Here is a 23,127-nt window from a genome sequence, read left to right on the forward strand (position 1 = left end):
GGCTTAGCTTTATTACCCCTATTTACAAGGGAAGGGGCAGTGTTCAAGATTGTGGTAGTTATAGGGGCATTAAGCTTATGAGTCATACCATGAAGCTCTTCGAGCGCATGATCGACCTCAGGCTCCGCCGAGAGTGTACTGTCTCTGAGTCTCAATATGGATTTCAGCCAGGATCGGGCACCATGGACGCCATTTTCGCCCTCAGAACTTTGATGGAGGCATACAGGGAAAAAAGGAGAGCTCTGCACGTGGCCTTTTTAGATCTGCAGAAGGCCTTTGACTGTGTGCCTCGTCAGTGTATCTGGTGGGCATTGCGATCCAAAGGGATCCCTGAGGCCTATATTGAGATTATCAGGGGCATGTACCACGATTCCGCTTCTATGGTTAGGACTGCTGTTGGCGACACTAGACCCTTCCCGATTACAGTGGGGGTTCACCAGGGCTCGGCTCTTAGTCCGTTCTTATTCAATGTAGTGCTCGACACTGTCTCGGCTCACATCCAGGACCAGCCTCCATGGCTGATGATGTATGCCGACGACATAGCACTCATTGCCGAGAACCGACTGACGCTGGAGCGTAAAGTGAACCTCTGGAAGGGTACGCTTGAGAACGGCGGTCTTAAACTAAATGTGTCGAAGACAGAGTACATGGCCTGCGGGAGCCGGGACTCGAGCACCATCCTTATAGGTCCTGAGCCAGCCGTTAAGTCGGAGAAGTTCAGGTACCTTGGATCCGTTATGCACGAGACTAGAGGCATCGACCACGATGTCCATGGCCGGATAAGCGCTGCCTGGGCCAAATGGCGGGAGGTCACTGGTGTGGTCTGCGACCGCAGAATACCGCCCAAGCTCAAGGGGCTGATATACAAGAGCATCGTCCGACCGGTTCTTTTATACGGCAGCGAATGTTGGCCAGCACTATCTCGGCACACTCAGGAGCTTCACGTCACGGAAATGAAGATGCTGAGGTGGATGTGCGGCGTAACGCGGTCTGACCGCATACGCAACACATTCATTCGAGGTAGTCTTGGGGTCCGTGACGTAGCGGATAAGCTCCAAGAGCGTCGCTTGAGATGGTTTGGCCACGTTACGCGCCGGCCTAAGAACTATGTCGGACGCAAGTGCCTTGCTATACAAGTTCCTGGTGCGCGACCTCCCGGACGCCCAAGGAAGCGCTGGTTGGATGTCGTGATGCAGGACATGAGAGCCAATGGTCTAACCACCGAGGACGCAAAAGATCGTGCAAAGTGGAGTAGATTAAGTAGGAAGGCAGACCCCGGTAATAGCCGGGATTAATGCCAGGAAGAAGAAGAAGTTACAAGCAAAAACTTTTTAAATTGATGTCAGAGGTGAGATTCCTAATCGTTGCATTTCTTTACAACCAATCTCAAAAAAGAAGATGTTCTCATTTTCAACCGACTTCAAAAAAGGGAGATTCCGAATTCACCCGAATACTTTTTATGTATGTTCTTGTCAATATACCAAAATGTAACTTTGCACAAAAATAATAGCTAATTAAATGAAGTTTTACAAAGAACAATCACAACCACTACCACCACCATCACCACTCGTTCAAGAAGCATCATTTTAAGATCTACCCATCACTAAAAATCGTAAAATAAATTAATTTTTAACAAAAAGAAAAACCGACTTCTAACAACGTACTAACAAAATGACAAAATCTTTATATAATTATTTTTCACTTTTTAGTTCGTTGTTAGAAGTCGGTTTTTCTTTTTGTTAAAAATTAATTTATTAATAACTAAAAACTATAATTATAATTAAAAACGAAAAAATATCCTCCTATACAAAAGTTCATAAAAAAATCTTTTTATACTTTTAACATTATAATAGTATTTTGGGCTTGAGATAAAATATATTTCGTGGAGGATATAATTAACTAGGTGATTAACTAGGCGCGTTCCCAACGAACCACTTCACTTGTAAACACCCTCGGAAATCATTCTGATAAATGGACTTTAGCTAAACTTTGGACAATGATTTTGTTATGTACCTATATTTAATATAGACAATATAGATATTAGAAGGGTATTAGAAAATACGTATTGGGGATATAAAAACTAGATATCTTATTTACGTAAATTGTAGGTAAGAAAATTATCACAGGCAGAAAATTTATCAGTTTTGACTTAAAATCATCTTCACGCTATATCCCGCGCGCGGGAAAGCAGCGAGAAGGAACTTTGTGTTAAGACACTCCGTTTCCCATTTTCTGCTGAATTCTGCAGAGACTTCGTGTGGTACTCAACGCCGCGCTTTGCCTCGACACCAGAGCGAAAAAATGAAAATAAAAAAATAATTTCCTCGAATGGTGATTGAACCCACAACCAGTTGCCTTTACAGTCATACAGTTGGACCCCTGCGCCACGACTGACCTCAGTAATTTCAACTTCTTTAACAATATTTGCTCATTTTTTCTAATTTTGTTTTTAAGCTATAACAAAAAATATAATGGACTAAAAGTAACTAATTTATGTTTTAATTTTAAGATTTCACTTAAGCCATAATTAGGTTCACAAAGTTGAAGCGCACCTTCCTTAATTTGATATCTCTGAAACACAACTGTATAAGGTTCATCATTTAGGGAACGTTATATATTTATATCTTTATAAATTGCGATCAATTAAAATGAAATTAATATAGCTTGAAAGTCCCATATTTGCCTTTAGAAAATTAAGAACCAGACTCACATATTCTACCATAATTAATATGTATCGAAAATTATACCGTCTAGTTATATACTGATTTATCTAAGATTTACCTTAATATATATTTCTAACCAGAATTTTCATTGCTTTAATATCCGGCCTAGAAACGAAAAATAAAGAAAAAAAAATATAGGAGAATACTAAAATAAATATAATAAGAGGTTAAATTATCTAACTCTATTAATAATAATTTTTAGTTTTTTCTAATTTTTTTGACAATCCTATATCTTATAAAACAAAGTCGCTTTTCGTGTCTGTCTGAACTTTCTAACTCTTCTTCTTCTAAACTATCCAACGGATTTTTATGCGGTTTTCACCATTAGGTCGAGTATTTCTCAGGGAAGGTTTATATATAGTTTATTATTTGTACATTCTAATGTAAATTAACATAAATACGATAAATATGTATAAAGTCCTACCCGTTGACACACTTTCGCGCATGCGCTGCTTTAATGGTAAGTACTACATGAAAAAAATGTACTGGAGTATTGTTCCTCTTAATAAGATCTACAAAAAAGTCTGCGACGGCATATTCGTATCTTTTAAGAATAACGTGTAGTGATCATTTTTCTATCTAAAAATAATAATTACAATATATTTTTTATTGTGAGTCATATTTTTCCATAATGGTATTAATCCTTATCCTTTAAAATACTTTATTAATTTTCTACGTTAAACGATGATAAAATTTGCTTTTTACACTATTTCGAAATTGCGAATAGTTTTACAGAAAAACGCATTTAATTGTTGACACATCACGCCGTTGACACTTCAGCTGTATCGACTCAAGTTTTACTTATCCCTTACTTTCAGCATATAAATAAGTATATTAGTTACGTTGGCCATTTAATGTAGATCAAAATTGTCTTTTACTGTTTTTCATTTTAATAAGTACTTTAGAAGTTGTTATAATATCAAAAAATCCTTCCTGCGAAACTGCTCGCCACTCGCCATGGGTCCGCCGCCTGCCTGCCTTACGCCCATCGGTGGTTCAGTGGTAGAATGCTCGCCTGCCACGCGGGCGGCCCGGGTTCGATTCCCGGCCGTTGCATTCTATTTAATTTTCCTCACAGGCAGCCACGTAGTGCTTGCTTTTCATCAGGGACAGAATACCCTCTTCAGCATTAACTACAAGCTCGAAAAAAAAACCCGCCCGCTATAGAGGCATAGCAACGAAGATTTAGATGCATTTGCACGTATTGGATAATTGGAGTTGAATGTATTATTTCAGCGCGATATATTTGGTTTCATATTTTTTATAGTAGTTATTAGTAGGTAGGCTTTTGTTTATAATTTCTTCCGTTTAAAAATAGTCATTTCACTATCTAAAAATAGTCATTTAAATATATTTTAATAAGTACTTGAAAAGATTAGTAGCACAGATTCGAAATTACGGTACCTACTAAAAAATCCTTGCTGTGTAAAACAATTGAAACTACGAAAATGCGGGTTGCATTAGGGTTTAATTAATTTTCACATTATCTTAAGTGTATAGTGTAAGAATATTTGCATAGTTAGTTCGCAATTAATTAAGTTTAGATAATACTATATCATTTTGAAATTACTCCTATAGTGTTAAGACAATAACGTAATGGATCGTTGCTAATTAGAACGAACATTCTAGCTTCTAGGTACATAGAGCATATATACGTTGTATCCTATCGTATAGATACGGCATGTTGCTACTTTTTTATTCTTTTAATAATATTATATAAATTTAATACTTTTATTTAGATATATTAATCATTTATTTTAGAAAAATCGATTTTTATCATAGAGTACATTTTATAAAACTTGCAAAAGAATAATATTTTTAACATGCAAATCTTATATTTTACCAAAAGTTGTATTATATAATAAAATAAAATAATATACTCACTGAGAGCTATATTCGCCTGTTTGTTCCTATCGAGCTGGCCCCGCAGCGCTCGTAGCCGCCGTAGCTTCTGCTCTTGCGCTTCCACGCGCTCTCGTAGCCTCCGCAACCGTTCACCCTCTACGGCCACCTGTAACGGACACGGTATGTTAGATCGATAGAGATTAGAGAACGTTTCCCATTTTCCGCCGTATTTTTCGAAGCATTGCGTGTAGTGCTGGCTTGGTGCCAGAACGAATAAATGAAAATATTAATAAATAATCATTAACTTCTAACATTTTTAAACGTACGTTTGCGTTTCGTTTAACGTTTTCTAAATAAGTTATAATTCATTCCCCCAAGAGAGGCACACCTTGTGACCCTGTGACACAAATGGCCTCTATAAATTATAATGATGTAACAAAAAAAACCTAAGAAACTAAGTTTGACCCACTAGTAATAATTATATTACCATGAAATTTAGCAGCTCTACGTAGCTTAGGTGATAATATAAGTTATAACATTATAGCTTCACCCATAGTTTGATTATTAAACTAAACCCTGAGAGGAAATCTTCAACGGCTTGATAGTAAATTATGTTCATATATAATTTACAGCTCCAACCACATTGTATAACACTTGGCGTTGAAAACTGTGTTTTTTTTTTCAAATTTTCTTTAGTAGTTATAAGCTGTTAGGTATAATTCAGCAATTAAAGAAATGAATATAATAAGAGCTACATATCACATGCTTGTGCTCCACCGCCACGAATGGCCTCGATAAGTAAAGGTATGAAAATAAGTCTCGTGGTTATTTAATAAACATAAAGAAAAATAATATTTATTTTTCTAGATTTAAATATACTCCAAACAATAAAAAAACCGTCGTAGAAGATCCAATGGCTATCCAAATAACATCGCTACAAGGAGAATCTATTGAGATGTTCCGATTTTTATTATTCTTAGAGGTACATGGGGACTCCCCTGATATTCGAAGCGTTCATGGATTCCTTCGTATTTAATTATGATTAAATTGTTCAGAGTAACTATGGGGAATTTAAATAGAAACATTTATTGAGAAGGCGTCGTTAATATTTCTACGAAACCGTCGCTGACTGAATTGAGTTATGTTAATATCAAACAGTAAATGCCTATTTGGTTAAGAGAATCTGAAAACTCATTATATGTCTCCACTAAATATACTATAAAAGAAAATACGTAAAATATATGTATAAACGTTATATTTTGTATATTATATTTTCTTTAGGAATATTTTATATTGCGGTTAATATAAATAACGAAATTTGATTCGTACAAAATTTTAATATCAAATATACTATATATTTTAAGTATAACTGGTTTTTAAAGTAAAAGATGAAAATATAAATACAGAGAGTTAAGACAAATAAGGAGGTGAAAGAGACATATCAGCAATGACCTTATTTTCATATTTTCAGTACATGCGGGCCCATTTTCATGAAAAAACAAAAAGCTATATTAATATATACTTTGTTGAAACCCAAAGGCAAAATGAAATAACATTCACCTGTGTTTACAAAAGTAAATTTGTGTTAAATCGAGATAATTTTGTTTATGTTTCGTTCGTATTTTATTTGGTGCGGAGAGTTTATTTTAGGAGTGATAAATATCGCATTAGCCCGACGCCGCCGTCCAGCTCCGAGTTATGAAATTTATTAAAACCCATTGAAAATTATTTTCTCTTTGTCGTTTTAAAATTGAAATAGATGGCTTTTTGTTTAAATTGTTTTTAAATAAAATCAATAATGATAAAATTGAATCAGAGTTTGTGTTTCTGTTGTGCCTACTATTGTGCTTAATATATAATATTATTAATAATAATACTAGAAGCTGAGGCCAGTCGTGGCCCTACGAACAATTGACTTTAAACGAGATAGATTGTGGATTCGATTCTCTCTCGAGGAAATGAAATATTCAACATTTTCATGAGCCCGATCTGGTAACAAGGCAAAGTGCGGCGTCGAGTTCCGCTACTCAACACACAACCGCTACCTGAATACAACGGAAAATGGGGAGCGGAGTGTCTGAACACTATGCACCTTTGCCCAAAAAATAATAATACCTAATACCATTACCCTGACTTATCACGTTAAATAATGAAAGGAATAAATGAGACCTGTTAAATACGTAACCGGCTTAAAGGCTTCCAAATCAACTAACCAAATGTAACTTAAAAGCAGAACCAAGTTAAAGCCTTTAAATAAATGTATACTGAATTTTGAAACAGACCTTGAATTGTAAATAAAATGTATCCTTCACCCAAAACCATATTCTTTCAGAGTAAAGAAGCGTGTTGAATGTAAATAACTTAAATGTTAACAAGATTTTTCTACGTTTAAGTTTATTTTGCAAACGAGTAAATCTCTACTTATAACTGTAAACGCGACAAGTTATGGATTCGGTTCCCATTTGAGGATTTTCTTATTACCTCACTCTCTTAACGAGGGAAAGCGTAGAGTTCCGCCACCCCAGGATTCGGCGGAAAATAGGAAATTCGTCTTAACTCTAAGTCCCAGATAGATAAAGGGAACCTGTCCCAGGTTCCCATGATATGATGAGGACTCTCAAAATATAATAATATTTGAAATTATTGGTATTCGAGTTAGAAAGGCAACCTTGCAAAAGATCATTGAATAACATTATTGCGTTACAAAGTAAATATTTCTCAATTCACCAAATCCCTTTCTTGAATGACGGACCAAGAAAGCCAATTAAGGAAGAAAACAATTCATTTTAAAAATACAAAATGGACTGCAAAGACAAAGAAAACCTTATATTTTGTACAACAAGATTCAATTTCTCGTGAGCTTAAAACTACGCTAGCGTCGTTTGTAAATTATTATGTAGTCTGCTTTTCATAATCTCAGGAAACCATTTTTGTCGACTCTTATTAAACATAAACAATAAGAAATAATTTTAATTATACTATAGGAATATTCAATTACAGTAAATTTATAAATATAAAAAAGTAAAAACAAGCTTGGGTTTTCTTTCGCTAAATTCTCTGTTACATTGTCAGGAGAAGTGACACAAATGTATAGATCAGACGAGCTCACACTATGATTACAACATATTAATATCACAGTATTTGATCCCTTAATTTCGTAGTCCATCATCAGATCAAATTGAAAAATCCTTAAATTTCTTTTTTATCCAATTATTATATCAATACGAGTTTTCCGAGTATTTTTGATGGTCGATTGAACATAACACCAGCTCTAAAGGCAGTTCTGCCAAGAAACGTAATAGTTTCTCTTTTGAACACTACAATCTTCTTCATAATATAAGAATAAGAAGTGGATTTAATTAGGACATTTAAAGTACATCTTGACTTAACAAAATAATAGAAAAAAACTAAAATTATAAATATTTTTACTTTTTTTAATTAAGCAAGCTGCACTACAGTTGCCATACATTTATCATGCTACTAATGTAAATTTAAAAGTGAAAAATGTTACTTCGTGTAACATTTTTGAATTTAATGGATACCGACCCCGAGTGAAATTATGTATTCAAATGTGTTCCCATTTAAAGATGGAAATAAAGATATTTCTTTTGGCGAACCACCAAATAAATGAGTCGTTTAAATATTTTGAATATTAAATACATTTGTTTGTATTCATTTTAAATAAATAAAATTGTTAGGTAATATTTTATGCTGAAATAGTGAAAACCACCAGGTTTCCAATGGAAAAAAAAATAATATATCTATCACAGGCGGGTAATTTTCATGGATCACCTGGTGTTTATAAAAGAAACACCGGCATAACAACTCTATTTAAACTTAAATACAGTTAAATTGGAACACCACTGCCAAAAAATAAAGGTCACCGGAGTAAATTATGCGAAAGTAATAATAACTCGTTTCCAGTTATTTAACTCGAGTTACGTGAATAACAATTTGAGTTAATATTATTATTATTTTTAGCTTCATGTTGTTCCCCCATATAAAAGGGAGAAAGCCTTCCAGTGGGAATCGAAACTCGTTAATGATTCAAATAATTTTTTTCTTTATTTACAGTCCGTTACGACGGTCTCATTATATTAAAAAAATAATTTCATAGAATGCCCAACTAAAAACCACAAAGCCGGAAACATAAACGGGTAGAAATATTTTAATCACGGCAAAGGAGCGTAATCCTATCAATAATGCATAAAAGTGAAGCATAGGATTATGTTCTCAAAGTGTAAGTTAAAATGATTAATCGTTTAGAAGCTATTCTAAAATTCCTTTGGTGGTATTTCGTCATGCTATAAATGTATTAGGTCAGTTTTTATAAATACATGTACCTATATTTTTTAAATTAAGCAAAAATGATTTAATTTCTTCAGTTTAATTAGTTGTTTCTATTATTTTTAAGTTAAGACACTCCGCGCCCTACTTTCTATCCAATTATCAGTGGCCGTATCCAACATTGTGCTTTTTCTTTGTTCCAGAGCGAGATAATGAAAATAATTCTTTCCTCCAAATGGGAATCAAACCCACTTCCGTCACAATTACTATGCCACTGCACTACGACGACCTTAAATGTACGTTTATATATAAAATATAACCAATTCCTTAGTTTAGTCAGAGAAAATACAATGTTTTTTTTCCGGAATCCAACAAACAATGCTTTTAAAATGGGCGAAAAGCTGTTAAAACTCTTACAGCATTAGGTGCTCGCTGCCTATCCTACTCAATACAGAAGAGAGGTATATTGTACAAAATAAAACAAACATATAGTAAATACAAATTGCATAAAACAAATTAATCTTACTTGATGCTGCCTCGCCTCTTGTTGTTTCAGGTACCGTAGCCTCTGCTCCTTGGCGCACAGGAGCTGATGCTGCGTGTCTATCTGCTGCTGCTGTCGAAGCGCCATCGCCCGGAGCTCGCCGAGCGTTAACTCCACCCCTTCCCCCAACTGTAGACAAATAATTATAATCATTACTTTGTTTCATTATAAATTTAAGAAGTAGATAATGTTCAAATGAATAATTAAGGAAAATTATGAAACTAATTTATTCGTAATTTTACAGCTTAAATATTTAAGTCCCATATAATTAGCCTGATGTTCATTGGTACACAATGATTATAAGTTTACAGATTAATTTCAGAACACAAATTATTATTGTGTTTAAAACATATCTAATTTCAGAAAATGCACAATATATACACATATTAAATTAAATTATGTTCACGCTGTACCCTGCACGTAGCAGGGTAGGCAGAGGGAACCTAGTGTTAAGACACTCCGTTCCCTACTTTCCGCCTAATTCTGGAGGCATGGCGTCTTGAGTGGGGGAACTCAACGATGCTTTTTAAATTTCTTTATTTCCAAATTGTGTTTTTGTATAAAACAATATAGGTTGGTATGATGACAGATATTACGTTGCAAAGTCTTTTCTAATAAAGGGGCAAAAGTAAAAAAGAAACAACTAAATAATATGCAAAACGAGAACATGGTTTAGTTTCGAATTTTCAACAACAATTTATACTAAAATCAGTCGTTCATGAATAATTCAATTTCATATAAAGTCTAAACAATTCATGGTAATGCTAATAAAGCTAATGATATACAAAAGCTTCCAAAACTTTATTTCGCGAACATTGCGTAGAGAATGTTTACATTTAAGTACTATTTATGTCCATTCAGTAAAAAGCTTTTCGCTTTTAAAAGTCTGGGATAGACATAAAAATAATATAAATTAGGTATTATAATTTAATTCTGTTATATTCACATTACCATAGAAAAATACAGTAATTTAAATAACAAGGTTCATTATTTCGTGAAAAGGTAATAAAAATTAAAACTTGTTGTTCTGAACTACAAACTCCAATATAACCAATTTTGGTATTTCATACGTCTGCTTCTCGAAAGTTCGTTGGAGCGGATTACTCGAAGCTGGAAATATGAGTGCATCTCTGCGATAGGTGATGGTGGCCAGCTAACCTGTTACGATTTAAGCACTGTTGAAATATCTCATATTTAGTGGGTTATTGCTTACAAAAATAAATTGTGTCAGATTTTTAAATTTGTTTTGGATATATACAACATTTGAAATAATTAAATATACTTCTATTGGAATATAAATTATTATTTACTAGCGGCTCTCGCGGCTCCGCCCGCTTGAGCTAGTATGTACTAGTATACATACTACAATTGTTTACTAATCTAAACTACTTTCGTACTCTAACAACTTTATGATTATAAGCAATATCCATACAGCGGAAACGAATGTTTCAGTAAATTCAATAAAATAATTATTTTGCAGCAGTAGCGTACACAATATTGTTTATTGATATAACTTTTTTATTTATGAACCGATTTAAATAAAACAAACATTGAATGATAAGGAAAGTTTGCCCTGAAATTTGTAGTGAAATCTTCATATAAATTGCTTAATCTAATTCTGAGCTAATCTCAGAATTCTCTTGTAAGCAAACGCACAAACAATCAGACAAACTTTTAAAAAATCATAGTTTTAGGTTCTATTATATTAATATGACCCCAACAAGAGATTTCCTCATATTTCTTTCATGCACAGACAGCAATCAGTCCTAACTTTATTATATTTGCATTTAGCTACTAAATTAAACCAAAATACTTAATGGCGAGCTTAGTCAGAAATATCTACTGAGTCTTTTGCGAGATATTAATTTACCGATCCATACTTTTAAACAAATTATTTGCTACGAGGTCAAGTTAAATCAAAAGACTTCTCAATCTTATTAAAATTCAACGTCAGAAGTAACTAAAGTTGAGACTTTATAATAAAAAGTTTTTAGATAAAAACATAATACTGATTCATTTTATAAAATTCTAAAATAAAAAACTAGGGTACTAGAATAAACTAGAACCAGCTACGCCATTGCAAAGACACGAATGTAATTTGAAAAAACGGCGGCAGCAAACATGGCATTCAATTTCAAAACAAGGCTTACATTCATGCATATTGCGGAGTAAGCAAGTGCAAAATGTGACTTTTTATTTTCATGGCTTTTTAACGTTGGTGGCATCCAAATTACGAATTCGACTTCAAGAATGGATTTTCTGGTTAACATTTTGAATTATTTAGTTATAGATACTGCATTTATAAATAAATTAAGAGCATTATTCCTAAATATAATTTGTTTTTTTATTCTTCTTCTTTGTCGTTTCACTCTTGACATAGCGGTCGTGGTCGTCCTTTTTAATGGTTGGTGGTCTTTTCTTATACGTCACTTCTATTTCTATCGCTTCGCTTTTCCGCTAGCTTTAATACTTTTGTACATTTTCAAAATAAGTATTAATTAATATTTTAATATAAAAACCTTACATATAATAAATAGCTAAAACGATCTCTCATAATAAATAGGTAGTATAACATAAAGCGGACATGTACATCGAGCTGGCAGATGTGTTCAATCTCCCAGGTAGGATAAGCCGGTATTCAAAATGTAAATCTTGACACTTGTTGATAGCGCTCGTCCGGCTAACGTATTGGTGTGGACACACAATTCAAATACATGAAAGGGAACCATATTTCACCGAGTATAGGGGACGGGTATAGTAATTTGGGTACAATGTTATTTGGGAAATTGGTGATTTAATATTTTCTCGAGATATCCTAATAAAATATAGTCTTACCCTTCTTATATAAGGGTCATAATCAGAAAAAGTGTACATTTTGTGTCTTTTCTTGTCCCGCTACTTTGAATGCGTTTTAAAAATACAATTTTAAAGATAATTTAAATATTTTGCCATTTACGACAAATTTACTTATTAACTTAAAGATTTTTCTAATATTTTAAATGTATTATGGCTATTAATAGTATTTTTTGTTAGTTGCAAAAAACGTTTCAAAATGCTTCCATACAATTTTTCGTGTCCCATTCACTACTTTACTTTTTAAAAATTGATTTGTTACGAATGTTTATGGTTTTATTTGATTTCAGATATGTTTATATTACTTTACTTTATGCAAAATATTAAACAAAAGTACTTTTATTGATATATTATTTAATAAATAATATATATGAATTAAGTAAATTTGTTCCAAAATATTGTCTTTTTTGTTACTCAGGGCTAGTAACGTACAATTAAATTATGAATGCAATTATTTTGGATGGTGTTTAATATTGTTTTTTGTTGTGGCACCATAGTTCTAAAAGTCAATGCTGTCGTAGCTACAACAAGTAGTGTTCTCGCAGCAGTTGAGGGGTTCAAATGTTTTAGAGGGAATATGTAAAATTACATCTCAGGGTTATAAACGGCTTTTATTTTGGTAAGTATTCTATAATTTCGTTTTCTTGTTTATGTTATTTTCTTCTGTTTACAAAATCTCAAAAAATAACTTCAGTGCTTACACATGCAACATGTGGCTTATGAGCAAATATTTAAAAAGGTTAGAATTTCTCAGACTTTATTCTCATTTGCGTTATATTTCGTTACGTAACGAAACTGAGAAAATATGAAGCCTAGTTCATAATTACGTTACCATCGGAAGATATGTATATAAAAAAAATTGCTGGCATATGAAAAAAATAATTGGTGACTTTTGATAACGTAAAGTAACCAAAAATAATGATTTTTAAATTTTTTGCCTGTTTGCTTGTTTGTCTAATGTGTTTGTGCACGCTTATCTCAGAAACGGCTTAACCGATTTAGTTAAAAACATTTTTTTATTCTTCCTGAAATTAGTTGTGATTTTGTAATTACTATTTTTTTCTCTGGAGATAGTGAATTAATAAATATGTAGTTCAAGTGGGTGAAGCTTTTATTTAAAAACAAATACGTTCTGTACTAGCGTTGTTAAAGATCTAAACAATAAACATAAAATATTATTAAATATCTATTGATAAATATTTTTTTATTTTCAGTAAGCGTCATGGCTCCTATGTCAAATGCTGAAACACATAAAAGATATAGAGCACGTCTTAAAAAGACCAATCCTATTAAATATGAAGATATGCGGAATAAACACTTACAAAGAATTAAACTTAATTCCCGTGATAACGACTCAAATTTTGATATATTTTAAAGTGGATTTAATTTTATCATTAACTTTGTGATCTCTAACTAGAAATAGAAGTTTATTACGTTACGAACTAGCATTATTATATTGTTAATATTGTCACTTTGTTATGTTTTCTTACATTTATAATCTGTTAATTCAATGATTGAATCTTTAAAATTTTAATTTGTGTCTCATTAAATAAAAACAACAGTAGTTTTATTCGTATAATATCCTTACTTTGTTGTGTATAATGCCTTATATCATCAGTTTCGTAACAAACATTATCAGTGTTGTTACTTATCAGTTACGTTACGAATTCGAAAATGTCCACTTTTCTGATTATGACCCATAAATAATTTTTTCTACGTTAGCTAAAAAGTTCCATTTAGCCAGTATTTTAATGCGGTTGACAATGCTTTTGCCAATGTCAATATTAAATTAAGAAAAATAATCAATAAATAATTGCAATTTATTTCACACAAAATGAGTACATTTGCCAAACTTAAGTTTGTCAACATAAATCAAGTTCCTTTGACCTATCTATATGGAACCTAAGTGGAACCTATGGTGAGCAAAATCGACTCGCTCTTAACCGATTATTTTAAAATAAGAACTAAACTTCATACATATATTTACAAATAGCAATACAAATCGACATCATAGTCTTATTTCAAAAAATGTTCTCCATTCTAGAAAATATCATGTAAAAATATTTTTCCACGCCGTTTCGCATAAAGGAAATAGGTTAACGACATAATAATGCAGATGCGATGTCACGTGAGTTACTACAGTCACACATGCAACAACATTTTGCATGTCAAAGTGGAGATAGTGAACACTTATCAAGACAAAGCCAAAGTAATCTCTTCGAATGGGAAACTTTTACCCAGTAATTTAAACTTATGCATGTTTCTACATGTATTTCTTCTCTACAGAATCAAATTTATTTGTATAACTTGTTTGAAATAGTCTAATTATTGAAATAAATATATATCATTTTCCTATCCTGACATGATGTGGGTTCTATTCCCACTTAAGCTAATAAAATATTTAATATTTCCATATCCTCGCTCTGGTAAGTAGGCCAAGTGCATCATTAAGTTCTCAACATGTAACGCTTCCAGAATTCAAGGAAAAGTATCTTAATGTCTTAACACTAGGTTCCCACGTTCCCACTGCCTACCCCGCTATATGCGAGATACAGCGTGAAGTTAAAAAAAATACTTCATTTAAAAAGTGGGATGCCGATATTCCTCACGCAATACTTCAGGAAGACAAAATATGAAAAAAGAAGAAATAGAGAAGAATATTAACATTTAATTATGTGACATTGCAACATATGTACCTACTTTATATGTACCATTTGCATATATAGAGCGTGAATTCCACTACGAAGCCGCAACTGGTCATTAAAGTTTGACAAGTTTTAAGGTCAATTACCGTCCATTCCATATGTTTACGGAATAGTTGAGAAATTCCAAACCACTTTCAGCAAGTAGCGCTTCAAAGGTACAGAGAACTAACACAAATTAATTGCTCGCTTAGACTAAAACTGACGGTTTTCATTTTAATTCACTTGAGATTGGTCCTCGTGGTCGATGCCGCTCAGAGTCAACGGGAAAATAAATTTAGTAAGTAATTATTAATTTCAATAGTCATCGGAATTATGTTTAAGAAAGAAGAGAGTGTTAAAATATTATTGTTATCGGTGGCAGTTAATTGAAATTGATAGAAGGTATACCTTTTATTAAATTAATGAAGTTTTTGAAAATATTTGAAGACAGTTTAACAGTTTATTTTTAATGAAGTACCCCATAGTTTTCAATTACACGGTGAATTTCATTCAAAATGTAGTGAAAACGATGTTAAAAGGCTCGTATTTTTTACTGTGTTGGCTAAGTAGCTCGATTTTTTTGTGCTCCAAGGGACCGTAGACCTGGATATTTGATATTTATTTCAGATTGATACATCCACAGAACCTCGAGATAAATGATCCTGGCAGACGGACGATAAAGTGATGCTGTAAGGGTTCCGTTTTTTCCTTTTGAAGTACAGAAAGAACCCTACAAATAAACTCATCCATAATCGTTCCATCAATTTCAGAATAACTGGCTTTAATAGATTATATTACGCTCGTTATATGATTGTTCACAGCTATATAAGAAGTAATTTTTAATCCTTAACAATTTTAATCCGTATATTGAAATAACTAATTACACAGACGGCTCCATAATCGCATTAGGGATATTAAAAATTTTGTAAATTAGCGAAATGAATTTTTACCTCGTTTCAACGTAGAACTTAATGAACGTTTATAAAATGGTACTTTTAAATGTAATTAAAATCATTTAGAATGCGAAAGTGTAATGAAGGAGCTAGGAGCACCACCTACCAGGAAATGAATAAAACATGGATCGTGTGAGCTCGCCCTTATGGCGACGAGACGTCTTGAATGAGCGATAAGTTTGTGAAATTATTAATTAAGCGAAAAGCGTATATTTTAACACTCTTTTTTTTCGATTCACGCTGTATCCCGCACGTAGCTGAGGGAAACTGGGAACCCAGTGTTGAGACACTTTTTTCTCCATTTTTCGACGAATTCTGGAGGCGTTGCGTGTGGAGTGGCGGAATAACTTAGCGCTTTGTTTCGTGACCAGAACGAGGAAATGAAAATATTAAATATTTAATTTCCTTTCACAGTACTTTAGTTTAAAAAAAATATAACTGAATTTTAAATATATCTTAATAAGTTGTAACTGTAAGATAAAAATATTCTGTTCATATTTACATTGGTTTCTCATTTTGTCCACTTACAGTAAATCGTCGAATATTCAGCATAATCTAAATATTAATTCTAATTATCTAGTGATTGGCACTTAAAAATATTTTTATAAATTAGAAAATGTATGCCGCTATATAGCCTTCATCTTCAAAGTATTGTATATTGGAATAAGACCTTCAATTTTGGGGTTGATTTACGTACTCATGCATATCACACACACACACAAAAAGATTTACATGATTCTCTATTTTTTTCCAGCGAACGCCATTTCCTTATAAACGTACCGAAACACAAAGAGAATAAATCACAATTTGGGTGCGGCTTATTGGTCTCATGAATTTATTTGTGAGTCGGCCTCATGGAAAAGATGTAAGCATATGTTCTGAAATGTAGGAAGAATGGCACTTCGCCAAACAGATTGAGGTGATGTTTTATATACTTTGGTGTAAATTAATAACCCTACCACAAACTTAGGTTTTATATTTATATTTTTATTTAGAAAATAATATTTATTGATTCTAAGTTTTGATGAAACTAAGCGCTTTAAGGTTTCGCAATTCAATTTCGTACTATATCTATATAGGCCTATATAGGAGAACGGAGATAATATATATAATATGTGATGCAGACAAAGTTATGTAGGTTTAAAAAAGAAGTTAAGAATTACACATTTTATGGTCTTAATAAAGGAAGGGTCTGGTCTGGCCGAAGGTATGGTCTTACAATGGAATGTACTCAAAAATTAAAAGCAGTACTTTCACAATGTAATACATATTTTATTTAGAAACTCGCTACATAGAGTTCAAGGATAAACGTTCGTTACGTAGGTCAAGGCCTCACATTCATATTTAGTTCAATTTGAGAACAGCGTAGAGACAATTTTACACAATATTGTAAATAAATACCTATGTATTTATTTATTTATAACATAAAACCGGTCAAGTGTGAGAAGGAAATCTCCACCGAGGATTCCATATTATTTTCAGGATTGTAGGAAAATATTTTTTTAGCTTCACACTATTGTACTGTCCAGGTTCCCGTTGCTTACAATGCTATGTATATCCTGTATATAGCAAGATAGGCAGAGGGAACCTGGTAAACTATTGTTAGGATACTCCTTTCTCTATTACGACACATCCGTTCCCCATTTTCAGGCAAAATCTCGAGCCATTGCGTGTTAAGTGCCGCAACTCAGCTGTTTTGAGTCATTACCAAGCGAGCGAGGAAATGAAAATAATAATAATTTCATTCCCCAGAGTGACAATCAAACCCATAGACAAACAGACATAGACGGACAACACAGTGAACGTATAAAGTTTTCGGTTTTTCTTTAGCCATACGGAATCCTAAAAATTAACAAACATACCTTAAAAGAATATGTTAATACATATAATTAATTTGTAATATTTACTACCCATTTTAGAAAGCCATTTTCTATTATAATTTATATTTTGCATTTCCCGCCAAAGTAAGTACCGCTGACACGCGAGAAAAAATATTAGATCTCATCAATATCCTTGAACGTCAAAAAAGAATGATCCGCGAAAATTGAATTTCATATTTTGCCGTTCTTTTAAAATCCCAAGGATCCTTTATTTCAAAAGGAATAAAAATCGAAAGAATATATACGCTATGTAAAATTATAACTGGTTTCTGGTGTAGATGACTACGTATTCAAGAAATGTGTGTGTGGTTTTTTCTTCTCTGTTTGATTTTTATTATTTTTAAATGACATATTAAAATTAAAGTTCTGAAATATCTGACGAAAACCCTTATGGTCCTAATATACTATAAGAAATACTAAGGTAGTAAAAGATGTAGTTGTGCAAACAGTTCGTTCGTTCGTAGACAAAATAAATGAAATATGCGGCCGTCGTTTCAGTCACACAGTGAAATATAATCTTTTCCCGTTTCTGTAAAAACGCGGCGTTGAATTCCACCACTCGCCACTCGAAATTTAATGAAAAGTGAGTGAAAATGATCGTAAAACCACACAAACGACATCGCGGGCGACCAATAGTCAAAATACAAAACTATAGAACTAAATATTACAAAAATACAAGGAAAAATGAGCTAGCAGAGACGGTTCTGGTTTGAGCACTCTTAATCTTCGAATCTGCCGTCAAGTAGCCTAATGTTACCTAAACCTATTGAGTGCTAGTATCCTCGACGAGATGGACTAAAGTAGCGTCGTTATGTCAAGTACAAAAGTATACCTACTTATCTATCTCTATAATGCTTTAAATTTTTCCTTTTAAGATTTGTTTAATTAATAGTTTCCTTATTCGTACTTGTATGTATGTATGTATGGAAAAAAGAAGTTAATTTTAAAAGCTTTTTTTCAATTAATAATAATTTCATTACATATTTTCATTTTTAGGTTTTTTATAACAGTATTTCTTAGCTATGAGTAAACAAAGGGTAGGTACTCGCATTTCCCCATCTAACCCGTAACAAATAAATGGGCGGAAAATTGAGGAAAATATGACTTACCACAAGGTTTCTCCTGTTCACGCCGCAAAATATTACGTTTTATGTATGCATATATTACCTACCTTTGTTATATATTTGTACTATATTTATTTTAATAAAATATATAATAAAAAAGATAAAATAAATGTCAATTCTATTACTACTATACAAATCAATAAAAATTGAAAAAGGAAACTTATGTTTATAAAAATAAGAATTTTATACATGTTTATCAAAACGTTACAGGTGTACCGACAAAATTGCATTTTTCTTTTTATTCTGTTTAAAGTCACACTCTTATATCGCTACAGCTGTCGGCCCAAATGTAATATACAAAATAAGTGGAGTGGAAAAATAATATATTTATTAGATAAATTTAAAAAAATCATATAGTTCAGGCGCGCAAAACCACAGGCAGCTCGCTAGTAATAAAATAAACATACTTTCATATAAGACATTGCTTATATCATAAATAAAAAAATAATGTTTATACATATTCAAATTATTGTATTAAATATATGTATTTATATAATAACATTGTATACCACATGTATTTCGGTCAAGGCAATGGTTATAGGGCGATTACGTAGAACGAAGTTATAGCGGCGATAAAGGCGGAGGCCTTTACTATTTCTATAGCATATTCTTTATAGTTTAAGTATGTAGAGCTACAAAGTGGCCGATGTTATCTATTTTATGAGAGTCAAATATGTAGTTCACATATTGTATTTATATATGCACTGTAATTTTATTGCAAAAATATTTAAATGTTTTATAAAGAATTCTTAACTAGATGCACTTACTTAGGACTTGAGAGAGTAAATAATTCATAACTATTAAAATTTTTGAAGTTAAGACAATGAAGGAAACGTACTAGAAGTTTTGCAGATTCTTTTGGCTCTGCTTTCAGCGACGCTCGCTAGTACTATTTAAAATATTCATTTTAAGTTTCACGCATGTCTCCTGCATGTAGGCAGAGGGAGCCTAGTGTTAAAACACTACCCATTTTCCGCAGTATTCTAGAGACATTTGGTGTTGCGTGGCAGTACTGAAACCGCGCTTTTGCCTCGACACCAGAGCGAAAAAAATAAAATATCTGTCTAGTTTACGGTCACACACTTGTGCCACTATGCCATGAATCTCTTCAAACTTTTATTCTCATAGCAAAGCCTTATCCAATTCAAAAATTATATTATATTCAACGCGGGTTGTACTAACATTTTCAAATATTGTTTAAGATCAAAATTTAGAAATGCAAATGGAATTTTCGTATGCATCTAACACAATATTGAATTATACGTGAGATAGGAAATGTATATTCGTAGGTACTGAATTTTACATTACAATTTAAAATGGAATATAAAGTGAAATATTGAATTAAGTAAACTAAAATTTAAAAGCAAATTTTTGCAAGCAATATTTTTGCTGCGTATGTTTCTTCATATACATACAGACAGTATAATTGTACATATATTTTCTTAAATATATATTCTTTTGCTCTAATTATAAAATAAAATAAACATTTCGGTATACATTGCTGAATTTTTCAATACAAAGGCTACGAACACTTTCATAGTGGCCTTTAGAAATTTGGTCTACTTGTGTATATGCATCATGAAATATGACAGACGAATGAAGAATGTAATTAATATTACAATTAGTTTTTACTACTTCCTAGTGTTAAGACACTTCACTCCTAACTTTCCGCCGAATTCTGGAGGCATTGCGTGTTGAGTGGCGGAACTGAACGTCGAGCTAAACCATGACACCAGAGCGAAGAAAAGAAAATGAAGAAATATTTCATTTCCTCGAGTGGGAATCGAACCCACAACCTGACTCGTTTTCACACACATAGCTCGTAGCTTAGTACACGCTTGTGCCCCTGCGGCCTCAGTACTAGATTATTATATCTCTTTTAACGTTATTATTATAAAAATTACAATTACGTCAACATTAAATATAATGATTGTAACAAATAATATAATTAAAAATTGTTTACATTGATATAACATATTAATTATAAGCAAGTATAACTTGTATTACAATCTTATTCACATACACTTAAAGTCGAGTTTTCAGTACTAATTTTCAGCATAAATATTTCCCAAGCAGGAATTTCAGGGTATTTTATATGGCATGCCGCTAAGAATTAATTGTAAAAGTTTGTTTCGACGTCATATAATGTGAAGCTTGAACAACATTTTGTTGTAAAACAAATATATTTAAATAAATTTGTTGTTATAAATACGTATAATATGGTTCCGTATGGGTAATACCTTAAATTATTTACGTAGAGAAATAAAAGATGTTTTTTTCGTAATCTGTTAATATCATAATTATTATTATGTTAATTTAAATCTCTTTAAAGTAGTAATATGGAATAAAATAAGCTGATTCATTATTAAAGCATTAAAAAAGAGTAAAATGGTTTAAAAAGTCTTAAAAAAGTCACTTTTTCTGAGATATAACGATTCTCATATTTGGAAGAGCTACAACCTTACATAGTGTTGTATATGTTTATATTGACCGTATTGACGTATTAATTAAATTTCTACATGGCACATCAATAAAAGCAATTCATATTAAATTCGGCCTTTACCGAGTTTTTTAGCTAATAACCTAATTAATTTCCCACGTAATCCTACCAAAAGGCCGCAATAAATATTTTACTAACTTTGGACTAACTTTCGGCTTATCCGATTAACTACTCATTTTCAGGTTTCGTTAAGCATCAGCAATTAGGAGTATTCTAGATTATTTCTAACAGAAATTAGTTATAGAATATCACAAATGAACATTTTATTCTATATTTCTATAATCATTCTTTTTTTAATTAAGTTCCATTACACTTCGTGATTTTTAATTATTAATAATAAAAATATAATCTATGTATGCGTTATTAATAATTTACTCGTTTTAATGTTAAAAATTTATCCGTTGTGCGAAATTTCTGGCAGTCACCAGTTAATGCAAACGAAAAATTATAAAAAACAACCCGTTTATATCATAAATCCATAAAACAAGGCTAATTTCTAAAAGAGATATACTTTTACGTTGTCCCTTAGCATCAGCGTATAACAATAGCACACCCTGGCTCACCTCTTCACCCTGTTTTGTTCTGGCCCTATTCTTTCGGTTGACATTATTTTTCCCTTTTGTCTTCCCTAGCTCCTAACGCTTGTGAAAAGTCAAGTATTGCAAAGAGGGAATTTCAAATAAAAGACGCTACAGACTAGAATTAAAAATTTAAGTCACGCCAGCTCCGTACAAGTCCATAAAAATGAAAATGGCAATTTAAAACCAACGCGGTCATGCTTTGACCCGGCCTAAAAGGGAACACTTTTCCACACTTAGGGCCGACCCAACCATCTTACAAGTGATGTTAGAGCAATTCGTAAGTAGAGAAATGGGGACACTTATTTCGTCCAGAAAATAAATAGCGCCGCCCGCCTTATGTCGCAAGAAACGAGGCAGCCAAAATAAAATTCATTGTTGTTAGCAATTATGGTTACCTTAATATAGGAGAGGACACAATTTATAGCACTCTGCCAACAGAAAAGACATACTTTCAAAGATAAAATATTTTTTTACTAGAAAATGTAGTGTTTTGTCACTAGATTTTCTCAATCTGTATGGCAATCCATCAAACTACTAAATTATTTTTGATAAATATTTAGAAAAACAATAAAATGGTTGACATTTTCAATTCACTATATAATAAACGTCAATCAGCAAAATATATTTTATAAAATAAATTACACTAGATTCAGGCCACGCTATCAAATAAATACAACTACTTTATTATTAAAGTAGGTAGTTTATTATTCAACCTTCGAAAGTACCTACCTACTATAAAATTATTAGCATTTTGATATACGTTTTCCAGAGCAGGTTAGCTAACTCATCAGTAAGTAAGGGTCGAAACATGAAGCCAATGTGTATTATTTATTGACTTGGGAGTGGTTGTTTGTTATTCTGCGTAAAGCTAATAAAGGCGGGTCCTCATTAGCAAGGAGTGTATGCTTAGTATATATTTAGAAATGTAGATCTAACCAATTTATGGGCGTTCTGCCCTAACTCTATTGATAGGTATTAGGACTAGGAGTTTCATTTCAACACACGAGAGTTGTATATAGAAACATATATAAATTATGTGTATTTTATAGAAATGAAGTATAAAAAAGTTATATAACGGAATTGGCAACGGAATGTCTTAACATTAGGTTCCCTCTGTCTATCCTGCTGTGTGCGGGATACAGCGTGAAGCTGA

The 23,127-nt window shown here is 32.3% G+C and overlaps 1 protein-coding gene across 10 annotated transcripts in view; it reads right to left on the minus strand.

Moving 5' to 3' along the window:
- ASPP (Ankyrin-repeat, SH3-domain, and Proline-rich-region containing Protein) overlaps window positions 1–23,127 on the minus strand; it is a 198,699-nt gene that overhangs the window by 28,644 nt on the left and 146,928 nt on the right. For all 10 annotated transcript variants that reach the window (XM_085199646.1, XM_085199641.1, XM_085199642.1 and 7 more), the window contains 2 exons: window positions 9,382–9,528; window positions 4,608–4,734 (listed from right to left, as the gene is read on the minus strand). In XM_085199646.1, coding sequence (XP_085055772.1) covers window positions 4,608–4,734; window positions 9,382–9,528 — 274 coding nt within the window. The remainder of the gene's footprint in view (window positions 1–4,607; window positions 4,735–9,381; window positions 9,529–23,127) is intronic.

Source organism: Heliconius melpomene, chromosome 16 (genome assembly GCF_056956725.1).
Source record: "Heliconius melpomene rosina isolate 202511_hmr_F chromosome 16, ASM5695672v1, whole genome shotgun sequence".
Classification (NCBI taxonomy): Eukaryota; Metazoa; Arthropoda; class Insecta; order Lepidoptera; family Nymphalidae; genus Heliconius; species Heliconius melpomene.